At 51.6% G+C, this 23,003-nt stretch overlaps 1 protein-coding gene across 4 annotated transcripts; it reads left to right on the top strand.

Moving 5' to 3' along the window:
* Window positions 1-915: 915 nt before the first annotated feature.
* On the top strand, window positions 916-22,541 carry WIPI1 (WD repeat domain, phosphoinositide interacting 1). 4 transcript variants are annotated; one of them, XR_011327281.1, is made up of 15 exons: window positions 916-1,074; window positions 2,492-2,574; window positions 4,174-4,343; window positions 7,863-7,959; window positions 11,729-11,826; window positions 12,880-12,972; window positions 13,301-13,371; window positions 14,300-14,407; window positions 14,808-14,972; window positions 15,150-15,257; window positions 16,492-16,613; window positions 17,370-19,840; window positions 20,200-20,482; window positions 20,984-21,404; window positions 22,001-22,541. XR_011327281.1 is itself a non-coding variant. In XM_069799357.1 (13 exons), the coding sequence occupies exons 1-13, from the start codon at window positions 1,004-1,006 to the stop codon at window positions 22,046-22,048; spliced, it is 1,335 nt and encodes a 444-aa protein (XP_069655458.1). In that variant the 5' UTR covers window positions 916-1,003; the 3' UTR covers window positions 22,049-22,541. The 4 variants fall into 4 exon arrangements, 1 of the variants encoding a protein (XP_069655458.1); XR_011327280.1 differs by having other exon boundaries at window positions 20,200-21,404; XR_011327282.1 differs by lacking the exons at window positions 20,200-20,482; window positions 20,984-21,404.
* The last annotated feature ends 462 nt before the right edge of the window (window positions 22,542-23,003 follow it).

Genomic DNA, 23,003 nt, shown 5'->3' with positions numbered 1-23,003 from the left:
CTTCACGGTTGCAGGTTTTAAAGTCTGTTACAGGGGAATAGTATGGGCACTCGAAGGCCCACATGCTGCAAAGGGGGATTAATCCAGGCAGATGTATGCGTCCACATAGAGTCTGCCTCATTTAGATGGTACCGCATGCGGCTCTTTTTTCCAGAAGTCCTGTGGTGCGCATCAAGTGATCTAGGGCCAATGACTTCAGCGCTCACATGAGGATTACTCATCTAATTAGGGGGTTTGCAGGCTCTGCCCCTGCGTTTTTGTGCACTGCTAATGTCATTGTACCGACTTCTGGAACGTTTGTCATTTAGCGACTGGCTCCGGGGTTTGTTTTTCTCTGGATTTTCCCCGGCAGATCCGACCCCACGAGGCAGCGCCGGCGCTGCCCGCCCGCTCGGTGCACAAACGCAGTCGAGCTCAGAGCGTAAATTTGGGGAAGAAAGAGAAAACCAGACCCTCCAAAGCACTCTTTCGCCGAGGAGGCTTTTCCGCTCGGTGACACAACGACGTCATCACCCCTTTTCTCCACGTCACTGAACCCCTCCCCGCCCCAACAGCCACTTGTTGCTCTGTGTGTGTGTCCCACTTCTACCGGCGCCGCCACGGCAGGTCGCCTCCCAGCCGCTGTAGGCAGCGGTGAGCCCCCCCAGATGTGCAGCCCCCCCAGATGTGCAGCCCCCCCCAGATGTGCAGCCCCCTCCCTCCCGCACCGCAGCCGCCCGGGCTCGTCTGATGCAACCACAACATCACCACGTGGCCACGCACAGCTGTTCCCCACCGCCAGCCAATAGCAGCCGGCTCCGCTAAACCCAGAGGCGGCACCGTCCCGCCTTCCCCTCTCCGATAGGCCTATCCTCGTGTCCATCCGCGGTTGGAACGGCCCCTCCGGTCAAGCGCCGACCAATGAGAGGCGGCACCGCCCCTGACCGCCGCCAAGCGCCGCGGAGCGGGCCGGGGCCGCCGCGGGGGAGGCGGCCGGAGCGGGCCGAGCCGCCGCGCCCGCTCCATGGAGGCCGCGGCCGAGGCCCCGGGGGGGTCCGCGGCGCTCAGCTGCTTCTCCTACAACCAGGACTGCACGTAAGCGGGGCGGGGGGCGCGGCGACGGCGGCCGGGCGGGGCCGGTCCCGGCTCCACGGCCTAGGGAGGGGCTGGTTCCACAGACACCCCCCCCACACACACACGGGGCACGACAGGTCGGAGCTGGGCTACCCTCACAGGGACGACCCCCGTGGGATCACCCTCACACACACCCCCCTCCACCCTTGTCCGGGTCCGTGGGGCCCTGAGCGAGGCTCTTCTCCCCACGGCCCAAACGGGGCTGGCCCCCCCACGGGAGACCCCCCCCCCCGGGCCTACAAGGCCTTGCCCCCCCTTTTTTGGGGGCACCTGGCTCTCGCTAGACATCCTCCAGTGCCCCCAGGTTCGGGCTCTGGGAGTCCAAGGGAGGCAGTGAATCCAGAGGAATCACTGGTTTATTTAACACACCCCCCCCCCCCCCCCAGTTTGGGAAGTATTTTTTTGGATGGTCAGAGAAGCGGTTTTCTCCGAGGGCTTTGTCTGCTGACCCGCGCTGTGGCCACCTTGGAGGCGGCAAAGTTGCCCAGGGCTCCGGCCAGGCTTTTGGGTGAGCAGCCTGTGCCAAAATACGGCCCCACCGCCGTCTCAAGACAACGGATGGTTTCCTTGGAGCTTCTCGCCCTTACAGCGTTTCTAAGCTGTGGTTTACCTGCTTCAAAGCCCATCATTTAAGAATCATTTCCAAGAGGGACGACAAACATCCCGAAGCAGCGAGCCGCACACACGGTGTCTGGCAGTCGTAGCCAAGATCAGCCCAGATTATGGGGTACAAGATAAGAATCACAGATACCAGTCCCACACCTGGAGACATCGTTACCTTTACAGCACTGCTTTAAACAAAGAGTGCTTTGATGGGTGGCAACGTGCTGCTGACGTGAACCTGCTGGCCACCGCCGCCAGCACAAACACTGTGCATTGGTATTCTGGGCTGGCTGGTGATTTAAGACCTAGATGTTGCTGCTTACTATATCTGGAACTGAGCAGAGCCAGCGCTTGGCATGACTGCGCCTTGCGCTGCATGCCTGTGCCCGCTGCCATTAGCAGTGAGAGCAAAGCTTCCACAGCCCTCGGTGTCAGCTCCTGCCTTCAGAAACAGCCCCCTTTTATGTCCCCTCTGCAGCCTCCCAGGTAGAGATATGCCTGTTTGTTCCTCTGGCAGCCACAGGACCACAGGAATGGATGATAGTTTGCCATCTCACAAGGATACTTGCCTTCTGTAGGCTGCAATAGCCTCAGATAGAAAGCCAGATTCTTGGGTTAGTTCCTTTATATGCTTTACGTTGAGAGTGGAAACTGAAGTTGTGCCTTCACAGATCACTGTACCAGGAACTACCCGTTTCCCCTACCTGCAGGGACTCTTGTTATCACCTGGAGGCCTTCAGATCTGAACTAGCAGGTTTTTGTCTTGTCTTTGCAGCTCCCTGGCAATTGGAACTACAACTGGATACAGGCTTTTCTCCTTAAGTTCTGTGGAGCAACTGGACCAGGTCCATGAAAGCAGTAAGTCTCCTATTTCACAGCAGTGGAATATTGGCCAACAGGCTTTACCTGTTATCACTGCACTTCGGTCTGCCTCGAGGGAGTGATTCTGCTCACTGCTGTTGCAGAGATGGCATCTGTTTCTGCTGTATCCATATCAGGAAAGGAACGGGTTTGGTTATTGCCCTCTGCACAGCAGCCTTTAGAGCTACAGCCCTGGAGAAGCTTCTGAACAGTCAGCAGTACTTTAACAAAGTTGAAGGACTCCCACAAGCTTAGAGTCTGGCTTCTTTTTCACTGCTGTCAGTCTGACAGCAGCAGTTTGTCCTGCAAACCAACATTCAGAGGTAGTTACCACTAGCATGTTTCAGATACACAGACAGGAGATCGCAGACTCCCAGCACAGATGCTGGATAACATGCAGGCTTTTAGTCCAAAGTGGTATTTGCAAGCAAGATGTTTTTAACAGGTTTCCCATGTGAGAAGGTCATTCACAGCAGGCTTTCAGCTATTAGCTGCACTCAGATCAGCATGTAATGCACTTAACAGCCTGAAACAAGTCAGGCCTCATGGAGCATGTGCTCTAGTCTGGTTCAGGCCATGGCCAGAAGTGTTTCAGCTGAGATGCACTAAAGAGACACCTCACAGCTGGAATATGCTACTCTCTATCCAGTGGCTATAGAAGGAGCCTCAGCAACCAGCCATAGCTGCGTCATCTGGAGCAAAGTCCAGGCTCCTTTCCTCTTTGTCTCACAGGGTAACGGAGCTGCTATATAGCAGCAAGCCATAGACTTATATTAAAAAGTATTTAGGGGTTTGGATTGCCCCGCAGAGTCAGGCCAAAGGGAAGCAGATTCCTGCTGGTGACACACTCAAGGTGATGGGTTGAGACATGAGCAGACCCACATCATGGCTGTGGATCAGTCCTTTTACCTGCAACGCAGCACAGCCTCAGCACTGAGCACCATTCAGGGCTACCTACACTAGAATTCATGGCCCCTGGTGGTTTAGGTACAGGTCCACCAGGGCCATTTTAATGGTGCCTCCTCAACACAACAGGAGTCATCCCAAACCTGGTCTCTGCAAGACATACCACACCACTGGTCACCACAGCCATGCTAGAGCTCTCTAGAGACCACAACCCCAGTGACAGAGAGAGCTTAAACATGTCAGCCTTCCCTAAAGAGGCTGGGAGAAATCAGACACCATGCGGAATAAACAGTGAGTTACGCACAGCTTGTTCCTTACATCAGCAAGCCCTAGCCTGTTCACTCCCTCCAGGAAAATCCCTGACCAAGTTTGGTGAGCTCCTACTTTTTATATCCCCTTCCCAAGGATTAGCTTCAGCTGGAGGGCCCTGCCCAGGAGAGACACAACAGCACTGTCAAAGGGGGCTGGCTTAAATTCTGCCTTCATGGGAAGGTTCGTTAACCCCTTCCTGCTCTGACCTAAATGCTTTGTGCCAGGTATGAGAAATTTTTAACAAAAGCAGATGTTGAACACCTTAGCATTGAGCGTTCCAACCCGATTCCCTCTTGAGTTGAGTCTTACTTGTTGCTGCAATCAAACCAATCATAAGCCAAGCTAAAGACTCTTGTCTTGCTTTCCTTCTGTGCCCAGATGAAATCCCAGATGTTTACATTGTGGAGCGTCTGTTCTCCAGCAGCCTTGTGGTTGTGGTCAGTCATGCCAAGCCACAGCAAATGAATGTCTACCACTTCAAGAAAGGGACAGAGATCTGCAACTATAGCTATTCCAGTAAGATACTGTCCATCCGGCTGAATCGTCAGGTAAGAGGCTGGGGAAAGGGGTTAGCCAGAGTTGTCCCACTCTAGCTCTTTGCTGGTGTTGACTTTCCAGCTGGGACCCCGCTGCCTAGCAGAGCAGCGGCAGCCTGGGTAGGTTTGCATGGAGGCTGTGAAGTGGGACTGGAGGGATACGTACCTGTCCTCTCCTACCAGCTCCACTTCAGCCTTGGTGACTTCCGACAGAGGATATCATCTGCTGCAACTATTTGCTTCAGTAAAATGAAGCTAAGTCCTTGTTTTCGTAGCAGTTACACAAAGGCTTTTTGTGGTCTGCCTTCTTGCCTATTCAGCATGCAGCTCTGCCAAAAACCCACCTTTTCATCTTCCTGCCTCCCTTGGATTCTACATCCTGACTTCAGGCCCACCTCTGCCATCTTGGTTGCAAATGAGACCTTCAAAGTTGGTAACAAAACCCAGGAGTAACTTGAACTCCATGGATGAGGCGAAAGGCTGCTTCTCTAGTACTGCTAGCAGCCTTGTTTTATTTTTAAAGGCATAGAAAATATTCAGGCCACTCTAGAAGAAGGCTTTGAGAGTGTTACTCTCTGAACTAACATAGCCTCATGCAGCCCTGAGCCCTTTGGGAGGATTTTAAGTCATCTTTTCTTTTTGTCCATAATTATTTTCAAAGTATATGCCATAAGAAGCAGAGGACATTTTACAATGAAGAAATAAGCAGTCTGTGTAATTGTATATAATCAGGCTCTCCTCAGTTAGCAACAGTGAGTCCTGCAGTAAGGCTCTCCCATAAGGAAACTCTGGGTTGAGTTTCCAGTAAAGCTGTGTTTGACCAGAAGTTCCTGTACTACGATTAAATCTTTCCTAAATTGATTTTTTTCACTTAAACTTACAATGGAGCTGGCAAAATAAGGACTTCCTTTGAATTGCAGATAGATGTATATGTATAAAAATAAACTGGGAGGTTCTGCTTAGCAGCTCTAGGAGATTAGTGTGAGAATAAAATAAGTTCAGGCTTTTCCCCGTGTGCTGCTCTGCAGATTGCCTGAAGATGATGCATAGGCCCAGCCTTGCATCCGTGTTCCTTGGCTGCTTTATGAGCTTGGGTTCAAATCCTGGCCTGAGCTCATCCTCTAGCAGTAACAGAGATACATCTGGAGAGATTTGAAGATGCTACAGATGCCTGGGTAGATAGAAGAGAAATCACTGTTTCAGTCTATGTTCAAGATTTAAACTGGTGGCACTGAGGTTCTGCATGCGCTGTGACATTTGAACCCCTTACCTGGGCTTCTATATGAAAGCTATACTTCATTAAAAGTCCATAGAAGGCCAAATCCCATACAAGGCATTAACACAGGAAAATAGTGGCAAATAAAACAGGAACAGGTCTCAAAACAAATGGCGCATGTTTTGATTTGATCTCTCTGTGAAAAAGTCCTCGTTGTGCAAACAAGCAAGTCCCTCGGTTGTTGTTGATCCGTGGGAATTCTTTGTTCCAAGCTCCATCATAACTCTTAAGCGTGTTAAGGTAGATCATGATTTGTCTCAAAGTGGGAAATAAGGCTGTGCTGTGGGACCGATGAGAAGCTCTCCCGTAACCTCCCTGGGTTTTCATTCACTGCCAAAACCCTCCTGAGCTCTTTGGAGGGGTTTGATATGTTCTTCTGGCTGTGTCCATACCCAGCACGTTTAAGTCCTCAACATACAACTCAGTTATCTAACCTGACTTGTGTCAAACTGAAGTACTAAAGAAAAACACTGGTGAGCAGTAACATTTTGTAAAGATGCAGTGCCTTGAACCCTGTGTAGCAATCACAGCACCAGGCAACTTGTCTGAGGCTCCGTCTCTGTGCACCGTGAGGATAAAACCCGTTCCTCATCTCAGCAGGGTTTACACTGACGTTAGCTGCATGGAGGGCAGGAGGCAGAGAACCAGCCCGCTCCAACTTGTGGTGAGCTTGTCCAGGCCTCCTTCGCCTGTTCACCTCCCACGCCCATCACTTTCCTGGATTTTGTCCCTGTCACTGCCAGCATCTTTTGCTGCAGCTCTGGCTGCTGCTTTGCCATCATCTGGAAACCTCCCTTCACCTGTACATCAATAGCAGCGCGTTTTGCAGTTCTGGGAAAGCACATGGTGGCTTTGCCGAAATCAGCTGTATAAATATTACTCTGACGGTCTCTGCTAGCAAGTTGATGGCTGTTACTGTAGAAAAGGCAAAGTCTTCCTGGAAATGCAAAATGGCTCTGACACAGCCCCAGATGCTGTGGTTAGCAGGAATAGAAGCGGGAAAGAGTTTGATCCGAGAGTAATGGTGGAGCAAGGCAAAGATTTTCTAATGTGGGTGTTTCAAGTTACTGACTAAGCTCCACATTTAGTTACTAAATAAGTGGCCTCATTTCTAAAGAGGTGGAGGCTTCCTGTACATGGATTTGGGTCCTCCAACTTCAGAGGCCTGGATGGAGCCTGGCCTTACGTTTTTATTGGGAGGTTTTCAGTGCTTCTGGACATTTGGCACTGACGTAGGTGGAGCTGTGTGTTCACTGGACTTAGAAAGCACAACCCTTCAGCCAGATCCAAAGCCTGGTCCCAAAAAAAGCCTCTACGCAAAATGCCTCCATGGTAACACACAGAGATCTGGACCAAGCCGAGACACAAAGCAGAGTGGTCACAGAGATGGTGGCCCAGTGCTAAGGTTACAGCATTAGGCTCCCTTTTTTCCTTTCTGCCTTTTCTCCCCATCACTTGGCAGCTCCTCTCTTAGCAGCTGCCTCTTGGCTGGGTGGGTGGGTGTTCCTGACAAGTTCAGTAGAGGAGGTACAAGCACAGGAACTTGGAAATACCCTACCCATCTGCCAAGATGGTGTAAATGTGACTGTCCCTGAACAAATGTTTCCCAGCCCAGTTTTTATACAGTTCTGCAGGGCACATAAAGCAGAGTCTTGCCTGCTGATGCAGAATGGGAAAAGAAAGAGTAATTTGCTGAACAGATGCATTAGGTTTAGCAGCAGTGGGAGGCCCATCGCCTAAATGTTCGCTCCCAAATCAGGAAAAAGTTAAGGCAAGGGGCACATAGTCCCATCTGTTGGCATACTGACAAGCAGGATTGGCAGCCTTTCTGCTGCCAGGTCTTTATGATCAAAAAGTAATTTGCTATCAACAGAACTGCAAAGAAAAGTTGGGATAGGAATAGATGGTAATCAAGGCCCATGGTAGCGTATAATCCTGATGTGTCTTACTGTTCCTGGGGTCTGTATCAGCTCTTGAAGTAGCAGAGAAGAAGTCATGGTGTTTTAGCTGCTTTCTAAAGCAAGACCAGATGCAGGCAGCTCTCAAAAGCAGAGTCATACAAAATCAAAGGTTGTCCAGTGAGAGGGGATGGAGAAGCAGAAGAGATGATCTTTCTGTTACATTTCAGTGCGTGAAGAATTCCTGTTGAGTTTTTCTAACAGTGAAGATTTGGGTGTGTGAACTGTGGGAGCAGCAGGCCGAGGCACCGTGCCCATGCTGGTGAGGTTCTGTGCATGTCCCTTGTGTCCTTGCAGAGGCTGGTTGTTTGCCTGGAGGAGTCAATTTACATCCATAACATTAAGGACATGAAGCTTTTGAAGACTATTATGGATACGCCTCCAAATACAACAGGTAAGCACGGAAAAACTGTGTGAAAAGGAGAGATTAGCTCTGCAGGAGCTTTGTAGAGCCACAACACTTGTGTTAGAATTTAAACCAGCCTGTGGCTTGTGAATCCTAATTCAGCATTGGGGAGCCAGAAATGAATGGATGTAGTCAGTCACGCTTAGGAGAGCAGACACCTTGCTCTGTCCTGAGCAAAACCCAGCTCTGTCCTAGGCAAATGTGTCAAAGGAGAGCAGAAACAGTCAGCATGGTTTGACTTCACCTCCCAGGTTCGGTCCCTTCCTGTCCTCACACGAGATGTCTGTGCAGCTCACAGCTTCCCGCAGTGTACCTTTATTCTCTTTCACAAGCGGAAAGCTGTAAGGCAAGCCAGAACCGCAAGTTTCCCTCCACATACAGGACAACTTGCAATTCTCCCTCTGGGGCTCCCTGCCCTTCCTTCACCGTGCCCTGTGTCAGAGAGTCCCGCGGTGTTTTCGTTCTCCAGGTCCGGAGCCCCGCTTCCCCGCGCTGCTGGCATGAGTCAGCTCTGCAGCGTCATGCCATGCTGCAGGGCTCTGCGCTCCCTGCAGTCCTGCGGTTAACCCAGGTTCTCTTTTGGCCATGGAAATGCACTGCTCTGCTAAGGTAGAAAGCTCCTGTGATTACTTATGGGCTTGGGGTCAGCTCCCAAAGTGATTAGCACTATGAAGATCACCCAGGGCAGAAAACGCAGCCAGGCACAGCACTAATTCCCTGCCAGGGAGCTCCCAGGAGCCCAGGCTGCCATCTGATACTATTCCATATATGCTACAAACCCAAGGGGCAGGGCAGGTGGCTGCAGAACAGATCCTCTCTGTGTAGCGTAGAGTGAATCCGGCTTTCCTGCTCATGGGAGAGGAGCTATTTTTAGCCGCAGAGAGGGAAACTTGGCCGAGTGCCTGCGGCAGCGCTGCCGTGCGTTGCTGTGATATCCCGGTCGGTCGCAGGCTGCAGCGTCGTTTCACGGGTGGTTGATCGGGAAGTTGCTGATGTGCTCACGCCTGACTTCTGGGCTTTCAAGGGACGCTCTTCTGGCGGCTCCCCTGACCTACTTCAGGTCTCAACAGATGGCCTCTCCATGTGGATTAAACATACTAAATACTGCAAATATAATTAAAGTTTAAAACCTTCCCGAGAAAGCCCAGCAGCAGCAGGAAGGGCAGGGGTACCCAGGCCTGAAGCTGTTCTGCAATGGGGCCGAATGATCAGGTCATGGTTTGAGATCAACAGCAATCAACGCTCACCGAGCCAGGACTAGGCTGCTGCGGATCACAGGACTTCATACCGGCTTAATTTTTTAAAACCCTTTTACTGTAGCAGCTGTCACTGAAATGAGCTGAGTGACAAGCGCTGTGCCACGCGTGTTGCCTTTCTCCCTGGACCATCTGCTTTGGTCCCAAGCCTGACCCCGAGGGCAGGGTGTCCAGGAGGCCGAAGCAGTCCAGCCTCACCACTCTTTACACAACCCTTTTTGGAGCAGGGATCTGTGCCGGGGCGGTGTAGGAGCAGACGGCAAGTGTGCCACCCCCGCAAAGTGTGCGCCCTGGGCACAGTAACACCACGACAGTGAGGACCAGGATTTGCTGCACCACCAACAGCCGGTGGCACTGAGATCCCTGGCCGTTCCTGCCTGGGACGCGGCTCCCGGTCCAGCCTCCTCCACGCAGGAGAGGAAAATGCCCATGGTGGGCGAGCCTGTTGTTTTTCATGTGTGCTCAGGCACGTTGTTTTTCATGTGGCTCATGTCAGGGGCAGGATTTGCACCGAGGAGGTCACGGTGCTCATGGTGACATGTGTGCCACGAGGGCACATCTCAGGGATGACTCCAGCTTTGGAAACCAACTCACATGGCTCCTCACAAACCCCAGATGTGCCTGGACCTGCTAGCTTGGGGGCAAGGCCAGGCTTCTTGGATGCAGTAGCTTTTTTCCATGCAGCTCGAGGAAGCCTCCTGCGATGTGGCATTCCCAGAGCTGCCATCCTGAGCAGCACCAGCCTGCCTCCTCCCTCCTGAGCCTGCCACTGCATGCACCGAGCCTTGTCAGGGCTGTGGGGCTGCCGAGAGCAGAGGAGCATCTTCAAAGGCTGCCCGTGTCCCTTGTGATCCTTGTTCTTTGTGCGTCCCTGAGGTCAGCCCAGTACACTTGCATCTGTGTTTTCCCCTGGCCTGGCTTCCCGTCTGTCTCTCCCAGCCAGGCGCGGAGCAGAGGGAGCGGGTGACTCACAGCAGCCGCTCAGAGCTTGCTTTGTTTAGCTCCAGCGTTCCCTAGATCCTCCTCTTAGAGAAAGGGCTGCGCTGATGCCCCTGTGCTGCCTGGGCCAGGAGAAGACCATCCTGAAAAGCCAGGATGCTCATCACGAGCAAAGTCTCTGGGCTATCTTTGCCTTCCTCCTATCCCTCTCTCTTTGGGTGACTTTTAATTGCCTGCACTTCACTGCTGCTGCACCTCTTCTCCCCGGTGCGCGCTGTCCCTGGCATGATGTAAATGCCTGTGATTGATAGGGAGTGGATCCCTAGGGCCCCTGGCCGATCCTGCAGCTCCTGGCTCCGCTGCGGTCTCTTTGTTTGGTTATAAACAATGACCTAAAACGAGAGCTTCAGCCGATCCTTCCCCGCTTGCTGGGCCTGGGCCAGGGCCGTGTCCTGACACAACGGGTTGCACGGCATGTGTGCGTGCGTCTGCGCATATACGTGCACGCGTGCGGGTGTCCTGTCTGGGGAGTACGGCGGCATCCCTGGCAGCCTTTAACCCCACGGCTTCCTCCACACGTGGGACTAGGTGGGACCCCCCCGGCGGGGGCCAGGAAGCTCAGGTCATGCCGAAGCCTTGAGTTGGGTTTGGGAGGACTGTGAGCACGCAGACGTGGCGCAGGAAGCAAGTGAGACCCGTTTCTGTATGTGACAGGATTCACCGGGATGGGTCCTCAGCCAGCGGCAGAAATGAGAGGCAGGAAGAGATGCTCTTTTCCAAGGTCACCTGGGGGACAGGCGGATGGACGTCCCCACACACACATCCATCCATTCCTGTCTCATCCTGTAACTCCTCACTTTGAAAGGGGCATTCGGGAACCTTTATGCTCATGTTGGCGTAGAAACAGATGGCTATTAGGGGGACAGTTCCCTCTGTGGTTAAAATTTAGCTAGGTTCAAGTTCCTTGTCAGCCGGAAACTCCCTGCGCAACTGTGGCATTTGCTTTGTCTTTCTCTGCTTCCCTTTTCCATTCCGAGAAAAAGGAAACGACACTGCCTGGCCCCACAGCCACTGCCTTGCCATGCCAGTCTTCACATGCCAGGCTTCACGCCGGGGCTGTTATCTGTGCTGCACTGCTCATCCGAGCTTCTGACCCAGCACCTACACCCTGCGCACATCTGGAGGTGCCCAGACGTGCCTGGACATGAGTCCTGTTAGCCCTGAGACCAAGATGTCCCTTGCTGTGTTTCACGCACCTATTCTTGCCTTCTCAAAGGAGACGATTAAGGGGGAGAAGCCAAGAACGTGCCCAAAAGCAGGACCTGGGCTCCTTCTGAGCGGGGTTTGGGGAGGACGGTGGCAGGGAGAAGGGAGCCGTACTGTCCCATGCCAGCAGGTGTCCCCACGGCCGAGGCATTACCCGTGCACTGCCGGCCTGTGCCCTGGTGCAGGACACTGCCCCAAAATGAGACAGAGCCTGAACCCCCTGCCGTGTCCGTGGCCCCGTTTCTGCTTTCCGTCCTCCACCAACAACCTCAGCTGCGTCCTTCTCGCCTTGCCAGGTCTGTGCGCTCTCTCGATCAACCACGCCAACTCCTACTTGGCTTATCCCGGCAGCGCAACCAGCGGAGAGATAGCGCTTTACGACGGAAATACTTTGGTAAGTGCGAAGCTTGCCCGTTTGGATACCGGCAGGCACTAAAAACAAACAGAACCACAGCAGAGCCAACAGGGCCTTTGGGAAGGATGAATAAATACACTCCACCGAGCTAGGCTGCAAGGGAATTGCCCGGGGAGGCACGTTCCCCATCCCCCTCGCTTGGATGCCGCGCGAAGCAGACAGCCTCTTTAGATCAGGACATCTATCTCCCAGTACGGGATATTAAGGGAAATGTGACCCATGACCCTGCAGCCCGAGGGCTGCTGCCAGGCTGACACAGGGGTTCCTACAGCGGGTTCCTATAGGAGCTTCAGCAGCGTATCCCATGGGAATGATGTGTCCAGGGTGGCTTAGGGAGGGTTGGAGCTGCTCCAGGCACAGCGCAGGACCTGGAGCATCTCCTTTGTCACACCGCGGGCTGGAAGAGATGCCGGACCCGAAGTCACGGAGAGGGCGAGGTGTCCAAAGCCCCCTCAGGAAATCTGTCCCTGGCTGGAAGCGGGGTCATGATTATCTGCTGTTTATGCCAGGGCTTTGGATTACATAAGGCTGTCGCTCTGTACGTGCAGTGGGAGCTGAAGATCTGCAGCAGGGGAGGAGCAGAGCACAAGGGGAAAACGCGCTGCTGCTGTGAGAGGTACTAGCGAGGGCCTGGGCTCCCCGCAGGCATCAGGGTGGTGTCACTGCAGCAGGATTTGCTGTACAGCCGAGCGAATTGCAGGGAGGCCAGCTCTGTCTCTGCAGAAAGAAATGCCAGGCTTCGGAGAGGGCACAGTTGCGATCCCGCAGCCTGGAGGTGTGGGGAGCTGAGGACCTCTGCCCCTGAAATGAGGTTTCTGTAATCACAGTGGCCGTAGTAGGTGGGGAGTGAGCTCAAGGCAGGGCAGAGATAAGAAATTCTGAGGATGTTGAAGGGGTACCATTAAGTGCGATACGATCCCATGAATCCGTATCGACAGGCCTGGATAGGGTGCGAGGTAGGGAACGCCCTGCCCTTAAACAGTCCAAGGAGCAACATGTCTCTTTGCACTCACATTACCTTCTGCCCTACAGAAAACAGCTTGCACGATTCCTGCCCATGACGGGCCTCTGGCTGCTCTTGCCTTCAACTCCACCGGCTCGAAGCTGGCAAGTGCTTCCGAAAAAGTGAGTGAGCGCTGCTGCGAGCACCCTCCCTGCTGCCTGTGCTCTCTGCCTGGGGCTGGCAGGGGGGGTCCCAGCCAGCTCTGGTGCATCGGCTGCCTGGAGCACGGAGATCAGGACCTCTGAGCTGCCTGTTCTTAAATGCGGCTAACAGAGGAGGGGCACTAAAAGGACTCTGACTTGTAAGAGGCCAGTGTATCGGGTTCAGATTGACTCCGGCTGGCAAACAGGAGGGGCCTTTACACATCCTGAGTTTCCTGGGTGTGTCAGAGAAAGGGCTTACGCTCTTTGCCCTGCTCCTGTGTGATCTTTCCATTTGCATTTTTTGCAGGGCACAGTCATTCGTGTATTTTCCATTCCTGGGGGGCAAAAGCTCTATGAATTCCGGCGCGGGATGAAAAGGTCAGTTCATTCTTCTGTCGGTGACAAGTACACAGAGGGCTCCCGGAGCAAAAATGTAAACAGAGGGACAGGGCAACGTCAGATCCTGGTGGCTTTGGCATCTTTTGCAGAAAGAAAACAAGAGTGAACGTATCAAATAGAAATGTCATTGTGCCAGACAGCCATGCTGCGCCCAGCTGCCTCCGGCAAGTTTAGTGATTCAATTCAGTGTGTCACAGAACAGGGCAATTGCAGAGAACAGAGGTAGATTCAGTCCATTTACTCTGTCCTTTCTTGTTTCTTACTTGAAATAATGAAGTCCCCAAAGTTATCAGCCCAACTCTTGCCCTCTCAAAGGAGGTGCTTGGAAGCTACTAAGTCATTTGTGCAGAGCCCAAGTCTCGATGGTGGGAATGGGCTGTTGCTGCCCTTCTGCAGGCTCCCTCAAATATTTTCAGTAGATCCATTCCCGACTTTTCCCTCTTCCCCATCCCTGACCTGCCTGTGATTTTACACCCTCTTCTGCAAGTACAAAAACTGCCGTGACCAAGACACCCTGGCCCTGCTGAACCTGTGCCGGAGGAGATGCCGTATGGATCCCACTATCCAGTGCTTTGGATAGCTTCCCTGGCTTTTGCAGTACTGGAAGCTTTAGCTGCTGTAGCAAGGGCAACACAGATGTTCACTCCACAGACAGCTCTGTGAGCAAGGACATTTCCACCTCTCTGGCTGTTAAGTCACTAGCTCGAGGCTACCCCCAGCTCTGCTGAGCAGAGGGATTAGGGAAATGCTAGTCAGTCAGCCCACAGGCTTGGCAGCAGCCAGGCAGATGCTCCTCACCGTGTATGGGTCTCCTTCCTCCCTGTCCTCTTCTCTGTGAGCAAAACTGAGCAGTTCCCCTGGAATGGTATGCCATGAAGTGACCAGTCCTGTCTTTGCTTGGCCCTAGGTATGTGAACATCAGCTCTCTAGTGTTCAGCATGGATTCCCAGTTCCTCTGTGCTTCCAGCAACACGGAGACCGTGCACATCTTTAAACTGGAGCATCTCACTGACAGGTGAGGGGTTTAGCCTGGGTTAACCCGCCTGGCCCAAGGGTGTCTCTGCTTCAAAGGTTTGCCTTTACACTGCTGGCCTCCATTTCCTTACCATGTGCTTTCCATGAGCAATACCAGCTGCAAACTGTCTCTTCGGCTTTGTGTCCCAAGGGACTCATTCCTTGGAAAAGCTACAGGCTGCATCCCTGCTGTCACCCTCTCCAGGCCTGCTCTGGGTTTATTAGCAGCCACTGTCCCGTACCTCCTTCCCACGTATCCAGCTAGGCTGGTGCCCAATGTGTGCGGGTGCTCCAAAGAAAGCCTTCGCGTATCTGAGATCAGGATCGTTTTGTCTGTTCCTGGTCTGTTTTGTCACACTGATTGCGGTAGCACCACTGATACTGCTTTGTGACCCCCTCAGCCGGCCAGAAGAGCCTCCAACCTGGAGCGGTTACATGGGAAAGATGTTCCAGGCTGCTACCAACTACCTCCCTGCTCAGGTATCAGGCATGATGAACCAGGATCGAGCCTTTGCCACTGTCCGCCTGAACATCTCTGGACAAAGGAACATCTGTGCCCTCTCCACGTATGTACTGACGTCTGCATCCCCCCTGCCACGCCAGCCCGTGCAACTATCTCTGCAGAACACCATTGCTGTGGCCCTTTATCTTGGACCCGCACCTGCAGAGCACGTGGCATGGGTGCGTGCTGTATCTGTGTGCGAGCGCAGGTGTGTTTGGACTCATGATGCTTTTCTTTTTAGGATTCAGAAGCTGCCTCGACTGTTGGTGACTACATCAGATGGACATCTCTATATCTATAACCTGGACCCACAAGATGGAGGGGAGTGTGTCTTAATTAAGAAACACAGGTAAGTATACCTCCAGAGACATCTGACACAGAGGCTTATCTTTTAAAAAATTAAGGGAAATTTCACCTGAAAGCACAAAATAGAGCTGTAGGAGCAAGAATGTTAGAACTGACTTTGTGATTTTAGCTGCCTGATCCAACAGTTGTGGGTGGGAACCATGTCAGCAGGCAGGGATGTGGGGCTTCTGGCAGGAGAAACCAGAGACATCTCAGATCCCTAGGCAGTTGTGGGACATCTCAGCTTAGACAGCAGAGGTGGGCAGGCTATGCCTTTGAAGACGCCTCCAGCAGCAGAGCGCTGACCACCGCAGTGGCAAGAGAGCAGAGCACCTTCTCCAGGTGTGAGTGGGTGCTGGAGAGCTGACTGTGGGAATGGGATGGTGTGGAGCGACGCTGGGAGCTTCCGTAAACAAAAACCTGCACAGATGCATGCCTGCAGGCAGGCAGTGCCACAGCAGAGTCTTCCGTGCTGCTGTTCAGTTTGTATGCAAGTTTGATTAAGCACGTAACCCCCCCCGCACACATCTGGGCTACTTGGCTCCAGATGTGAAGCCTTTGGGGTGGGGTGCGATGTAACATGTGCTCTAAGCTGGGAGGTGGCTGACAGCCAGGAAAATGCCAGCAGTTTTTTGAAAAGCCACAAAACAACGGTACTTCAAAGCTGCGCTGTCCAGCGTGCTCCGGCCGCCCCACCGCCTTCAGACACCGCTGACGCCCGCCTGCTCCCGTCCCGAAGCAGCCGTCCAGAGCTGGCGGGCCAGCTTTGTATGTGGGTTCCTCTCAGCATCAGAGGACTGAAAAGGGCCCTTGGGTCATGAGTTAACGTTACATCATACTATATCTCTGCTCAAACTCCGTCCTAAACTAGCCAGCGCTGCTTTTCCCATCTAGTCCGCTCCTGTTGGAAGCCCTTCGGAGCCCCCTCTGTGATTAGAAACACTGTTTGCCTTTGTAACCTAAAGCTTTTGTGGTCAATCTGTTCTCTTCTATTCTTGTGCCAGCATTGTCCTCTAGCCGAAGTAGTGCTTTCCCTATCTGCTGCTTCCCCCCCTGCTTTACTTGTAGAGCACAATGCTCTCCCCCTCTGCAGCGCTGTTAGGGCTGCAGGCAGTGCCTAGATGCAGTGATGCTTCAAGGAGACGTAGATGCATATGCTTGTCTTAGCCGGTGCTGGGGGGAGGAACAGTTGGGATCCCAACTAACTCTTCTCCCCTCTCTTGCTCCTGTACAATTAGTCTGCTTGGCTCAGGAAAGATGGAGGAGAACACAGAAAACGACCTTCGGCCTCCATTACCTCAATCTTATGCAGCAACTGTAGCCAGACAAAGTACAGTGCCTTCAACTTCGACCATGCCGGGTAAGTATCCTGTCTGCCCTTCCTCAGGCAGAAACAAGAAAGCCACCTGGGGCAAAGTGGAAAGTCTCCCAACTTCCAAGGGTTCAAACAGAAACACCACTTGTGCAATGGAGGCTGGGGCAGCAGGACTCTCTTGAGCTCACCTGGTTCATCCCCTGCCCCAAAAACAGGCCAGGCATTTTCTGCTCTCCTTCCCGGGACCCCTTACCAGCGCTTCTCCTCGTGCAGAGCTATACCACAAACAGGCCCACCGGCAGAGCAGTAACCACATCCAAACTTCACGGTTTGTCAGACAGCAGCTGCTGCCAGGCTGGTTTCCAGGAGTTGAAACCGTGGGTGTAGAAGTCAGATCTCACTATTTTTGTAGCAAGATCACTACAGATTCTCCTAAACCTGTTACACCTCACCCTAATGAAGCTAGCACTAAATTGTTGCAGGAGAAGGCTGGGGTGACTATCACATTATATTCCCGAGTCTTAAGGTCCACATACAGATGTAGATCTTATTCTGAAATTGGTGCTTACATTCATGGCGGGAAGAGGAAAGCTTTTGCCACAGAAGCTAGCCATGTAGTCCATTCCCTAATCTGTAGTGTCAACAGAGATACCTTTCTCTTCCGTAGTCCCCCAGAGCTCTGCCAAAAAGCCAGAGAAAGCAGCTCTGTGCTAAAAAGGTGATAACATAGTGCCTCCGCTGTTTGTTTCCAGCCTCCTTCTATCCATTCATCTGTAACATTTTGTATTTTTACTTGGACAGGTTATTCAGAGGACGGTGGTGCCCTGCGAGGAGAGGTTATCCCAGAGCATGAGTTTGCAACTGGACCAGTGTGTCTTGATGACGAGAATGAGTTTCCTCCTGTGAGCATTCGGGACCCCTAAAACTGCAGTTCAGCCCTCATGCTAAGAAGAAAGTATTAACCTCTTACAGAAGAGATACTGTTGCCCCCACCTTGTCCCAGCTCACTGTGAAGCCTAAAATAACTAATTAAGTTACAGGGACAGTGCCAGGAAAAGTACACCCCCACTAAATGGCAGCTAGGGATGGGGCAAAGAGGATCAAACCTAGTAATGTGAGATGGATCTGAACAAACTATTTGAATGAAGTGCAGATGCAGCATGACGTTCAGATCCAGATCTGACCTTTGTGCCTTGCGCAGATTTCTAGCATTACCAGGAATAGCTTTAACTTGAACAATACCATCACATAGAAATAAAAATGTAATACTCCCTGTTGCATTTATAGTCAGTTGTATTAGTTTACAGAATGCAACTGGCACATACCTGAACCTCACCAGTCTCTTCATTTCCAAGCTAACTGAAAAGAAAACTCCTTTTCCATGTACAAAGATGAAAGGTATAACAGTTTTAAACCATTTTATGATTTTTATGTGGCACTTTCTCAGTTACTGTTGGAAGAAGATGCTGGCTTTTTAAAATCTAACTTAAGCCTGGCAGTGTCTCTCCTGCTCCTCTTCCTATTACACACGCATTTATTATGTTAAGTATCTAACCCCTAAATGGACAGATGTTGGTACTGTGCTATGATCTGGTTGTAATCAGCGGTGTCTTCGTAATAGTAATGCATTAATACAGCAGAATATTGTAATGGATTTCAAGTTGTAGACTTGGCAGAGTTTTGAATCCCTTACTCAGTTTTTACATATCCTGCTGTTGGAGTTTTGCCTGAAAGGGAGGAAGTAAAAACTTTTATCGGGATCCCAGGATTTGTTCCATATGCTGAGGCTGACCTCTGTGAGGCATATTCCTATTAACTGATGCAAAGTGTTATTTCGATAAAAGATGACTAGCTCATGACTCCCTTTGAAACAACACTGCCTAAATCCAACTCAAGTTGCATAAACCTTAGACCAATTCTCTTCTGTTACCTGTAACATAACCTGCTGCAAACCGAGAACAAGAGTTTTCTAGTTGTCTGACTCCGTTACCCAAGAAGGATATTTAAAATGTCCCTCCTCTGGTCAAAGTCGTGTGGCCGCGGAGAAGCTGGTGGCCCAGGCCCCTGGAAGGAGCAGCAGGGCCAGAGAGAAATCCTTTGCTTCCTTCTGATGAACCTGCTCTTGAACATGTGGTTTGGGGACAAGCAAATGCCAGCAAGCAGGAATCACGCTGCTCCTGAATAAGCCTTCCTGCTGGGACTATGCCGTATAAAAGCAGCCCCAAACCCCTGCTGTACAACAGCAGGCGCTTTATTAAATGAACTTTGATCTGTCAAAATCCTGTGCTGTAATTAACCTGACAGAGCAACTTAACATGTGTAACGTTAGGGAGGAGGTGGTGTGGGAGGGAAGGCGCTTTCCAAAAATACTCCCTGATAAGGTGGCTTAGCAATTGGAGCTTCCAGATAAAGTCTCTGCAGCTAGGACGTCGGTTTTGCCCCTCCGTTGCTGACAGTAATGTGTTTTGCATCTGGTCTACCAGCTAGTGCGGCGCTGGCTCCTGCTGCGTTAGTGCGTACAGAGAGTTGGTCGGGATGTTTTGATGCTCTGAATTTCACTGAACTTCGCTGTTTTCTCAGCACTGAGATGTTCGGTCTGAGTGACGCATTCAAGGGGGGTTTCAAGCATCGGTCACTTCTGTGCGGAGAAGGAGGGAGAGAAAACCTGACCTTATCCAACAAAAATGTTTTGACAGCATTCTGCTTTGCGGAAACATGGGAAGGGTTTTGTTTGTTTTCCAGTGTGCAACAAAAAGACCTTTAAAAACCTCAAAACTTGTGACAAAATGGAATATTCACCCACAGCCCACGCCACGAGTATGGCTTTGAACTTAGACATACTTTTGGAGAAACAGCAGTGCTCAGACCCAGCAGTTCCTCTCCATTTTGAAACATCTTGCCTTCCCTTGACCTCAAGCAAGACTTCAGAGGCTCAGCTGTTAAGAGCGAGGAAAAGCAGCTTCAGTCTAACATAAAATCTGTTGCTGACTGTCAAAAACTGCCTGTTCATTAAACAGAAGGAGGGACAGATCAGAGAAGAGAAGAGAAGCCCAAGGAGGGTTCATAAAAAATGGCCTCAACAAGAGCGAATGTGGATGTTGCTACTGATTGTGCCAGGACTGCTGAAGGATCCTGCGTCAAGAGGTTAAACAAGTTCAGTTACGTCTCTTGCTTGCATTGATGGGGTGGATTAAGTGCTTTCAGGTCTGCTGTTGATCTTACGCAGAAAGGACGCGGGTGTTATTGAGATGGACAGCGGGCTAAAGCCTCAGGTGAGGAGGTGGTGCCGTGCTGGAGACGTGCTGGGAGGAGGCTGCGTCGCCCTTGCTCTGCGTGGTCAGAAGGCTTTGTGGGATGGGAAGAGCAAACCCAGCTCTGGCTGTAAACGATTGCGGCGATTACGGCTGTTTTCTGGTTACCTGCCTGAGCAGCTGCCGCTTTTCTGTGGGTTTATTGGTGTCGGTGAGGTATCCAGCAGTGTTTGGAGCTGTTGGTGTGTGCTTCGGGTCAGGCAGGGCACTGCTTGGCCAGCTTCACTTTTGGGAGCCACCATAGTGGCTCTCCCCACACAAGGCATGGTCAGAACAGTTTTGGGGTAGTGCTGTGAGGCTTGACAAAAGAAATCCTACAGGATTCAGCAAGCAAGATGGCCTGTGTGGACCTGAGGAATGCAACCAGGGGATCTTCTTAAAACTTCTGGGATTCGGTAGGAAAGGTGATTTCTTCCAGGAGATTGCTCGATGCTTTTGCAGGCATACGTGATCCGTCCTGCATTTGGCTGCATGCTGAAGCTTGTCATCTTCGGGGCCAGAGTTGATGTGAAGACTTTATCGGGAGAGCCATTTCATTAAGTCAGGCTAGATTGCATACAGCAGTCAGCTCTTCAAAGACAGCTTCCCCTCACCGATACACAGGTAGTCTTTAAAAAACATCCTTCCACATTGATTTTTGGCTACCTCCAAAACTGTTGGGGCAGCCTGCCTGTGCTGCCAAAGGATGCTGCTGCCTGTGGCTCCTGCCTGCAGTGTTGGTTACAGGGTGCATAGGGCAGAACGAAAACTCCTCCTTGCTGCAGCTCCCACTCCTGCCTGCTCCCTGGAAGGACAAGCAGGAGCAGGAGCTCCAGCAGCCCGTGCACCACGGCCTCCCTCAACAGCTCGACATCCCCGCCCTGGCAGCGCTGCTGTCTGCAGGGGGGAGAAATGTGTGCATGGGGTCCACACACATCCCCGCTGCTCCAAACCACGGATCTTAATACAAGCAACCGGGTTGCAGATGAATCTTCGGCTCCATGGGACCGGTATTTGCCCAAGTTCCTCCTCACTGTCTGCTGGATGGTGTTTCACTCGTTCTGTTGCGCGGATATGCGACACTAATGATTTTTAAGTGATTTTTTTTTTTTTTTTTTTTAACAGCTGGCTGTTAGCAGAGGAAAGGCCATAGATTTTGCAGTGAAGCTCTACTAATAATCGTGTTTCACGGGGGATGAGCAAGTTTGGCAGACCCTGACTGGCCTCTTCTTCCACACAGCAGCTCCTGCCCTGGTAGCTCAGACAGGCATTTTGGGCAGCTGGGGCTTGCAGGATTAAGCCCAGCTTATCAGTACATTATCTGAGGTCCTTTGGGAAACATGCAATCCAGGGCCAACGTTTTGTGCTTCGGAACTGGGCAAGCGATGGTTCTGAAGCCCATGGAGAGACGGCTCCCAGGAGGAGGAGCTGACACAGACGCTCCTGCAGCTGGGGCTGTGGGAATCGCATCCGAAATGCTGGGAGACGCAGGTCACGTCTAGCAAGGCTGGAGCTGATAAAGGGGAGAGCTGTGCCTTGGCTCACGGTTAGTGTCCGCAGAGGCACATCTTACCCCAGGGTCTCCAGCCTCGTCCCGTGGCACGAGCAGCTGATGTGAAGTGGTTCAGGGTCCTCGCTGCTGCCTATTCTTCTATGCGCCTTCTTTACTCTTTCACTCAAAGGTTTTTCTGATACTTAGGCTAGGCTTCTCCTCACCTAAACCAGTCTAACATGCAGGTGTTTAACTCCGGGCACCATCTGGAGAGCCTGGAGAGACACGGTGATGCACGGCACGCACCCTTCCCCTCCCGCCATGCCAGGAGCTGAACTTTTTAGGAGGACTTAGCCAGGCAAACGGACTTCACCCCCAGTAATTGAACTCCTGCAAGAGTGGTTGTGCTCAGCCCAATGCCAGCTAGAGGCAAGACACACTTATCACCAAGCCAGATGGTTCCTGTTCCCAAGACTGTAAATTTGGGGAGGGGGACAGTAAATAAATAAACTGCTCACAAATCTGCCTTTGAATGGAAAGTAAAACACTGCAGGACATCCCTCCCCCTTCTCCTCCCATGTGCGTAAAACCAACTTGAAACACACCCTGTTGCTGGGAAAAGTAAGGCCGTTCTGTTTTGATTTTGGTAGATAATCTTGTGCCGTGGAGGTCAGCCGGGCAAAGCGAAGAGGTCATGATGAGAAGCAAACATCCGCGCTTAGGACAGCTGCTGGGAAGTGCTTTGGAAAAGCCAGGAATTTCGAAGAACAGATTTGTGAGTCCCCAAGACGAGAAAAAAAAAAAAATCCAAGGTGGGCCACTGCTTTTTCCTACAGTATGTTTAAGTGAATACCTGGCCCCGCTAGTCCCTTGTTTTAATCCGTGTCTGGGTGGGGTGTCAATGTACTGTATGCACATCGCTATATTTAACAAACTATGTTAGAACCACAATGTAAATGCTAATTTAATCAGATTTGTATGTAACCAGAATTTTATATACCCGTTTTACCCTTTTCTAATTTATGCTGGTTTATGTGTATAAATGTACTTATAGGAAGATATATTAAACTTATGTCTTTGTACAGTATATACATACTATTTTACCCAGGCAAAGTATTTTTGCAGTGATATTAGAGAAGATGCCATTTGCTATGTTTAAAGACAGAATAAAGTCACGGTCTGTCCCTGGCAGCTCACTGCCCGTGCTCCTGCTGTTCTTTGTGGGGCCCTAAAGATGTCAGTCTTGATTAAGTTTTATGAGTGGGAGAGTGGGTTTGGGGGGCTGGTGCAAGGATGGCTGCTCCCACACAACCCGACCCACCTGGCCAAGTCCACTTACAGCTTGTCCGAAGAAAGATCTGCGTGCGTAAATCGGAGTCCAAAATTGTTTCAGAAAACCCTCGCTCAGCTGCTGAGAAATCCCGGTGGTTTCTTAAGTTTCAGTTGCACCTTCGATTTTGCCTTTGCAGCTCCCCAGGCATTTGCATCTGCCTAGCAATGGCCCTGAGAGCTGTTTCACCCCATCTGCACCCCTGGAATCACGCTGGGACCGGCAGGAGCAGCTTCTCTGCCTGGAACCCTCATCTGCTGGGAGAACTCTGGGCAGGGAACCTCTCCCTGACCTCCCTAAAAAAAATTCAGTTACACCACTGA

Source organism: Haliaeetus albicilla, chromosome 12, assembly GCF_947461875.1.
Source record: "Haliaeetus albicilla chromosome 12, bHalAlb1.1, whole genome shotgun sequence".
Taxonomy (NCBI): domain Eukaryota; kingdom Metazoa; phylum Chordata; class Aves; order Accipitriformes; family Accipitridae; genus Haliaeetus; species Haliaeetus albicilla.
The sequence above is the reverse complement of the archived record's forward strand: the minus strand, read 5'-3'. Positions and strand labels throughout refer to the sequence as shown.

Excerpts from the sequence above, each read along its gene's own strand:
- WIPI1 (XM_069799357.1), top strand. The coding sequence starts at position 1,004 with ATGGAGGCCGCGGCCGAGGCCCCGGGGGGGTCCGCGGCGCTCAGCTGC. Across the intron at positions 2,575-4,173 it reads GGACCAGGTCCATGAAAGCA|ATGAAATCCCAGATGTTTAC; the intron begins GTAAGTCTCCTA and ends TTCTGTGCCCAG. Across the intron at positions 13,372-14,299 it reads TTCCGGCGCGGGATGAAAAG|GTATGTGAACATCAGCTCTC; the intron begins GTCAGTTCATTC and ends GCTTGGCCCTAG.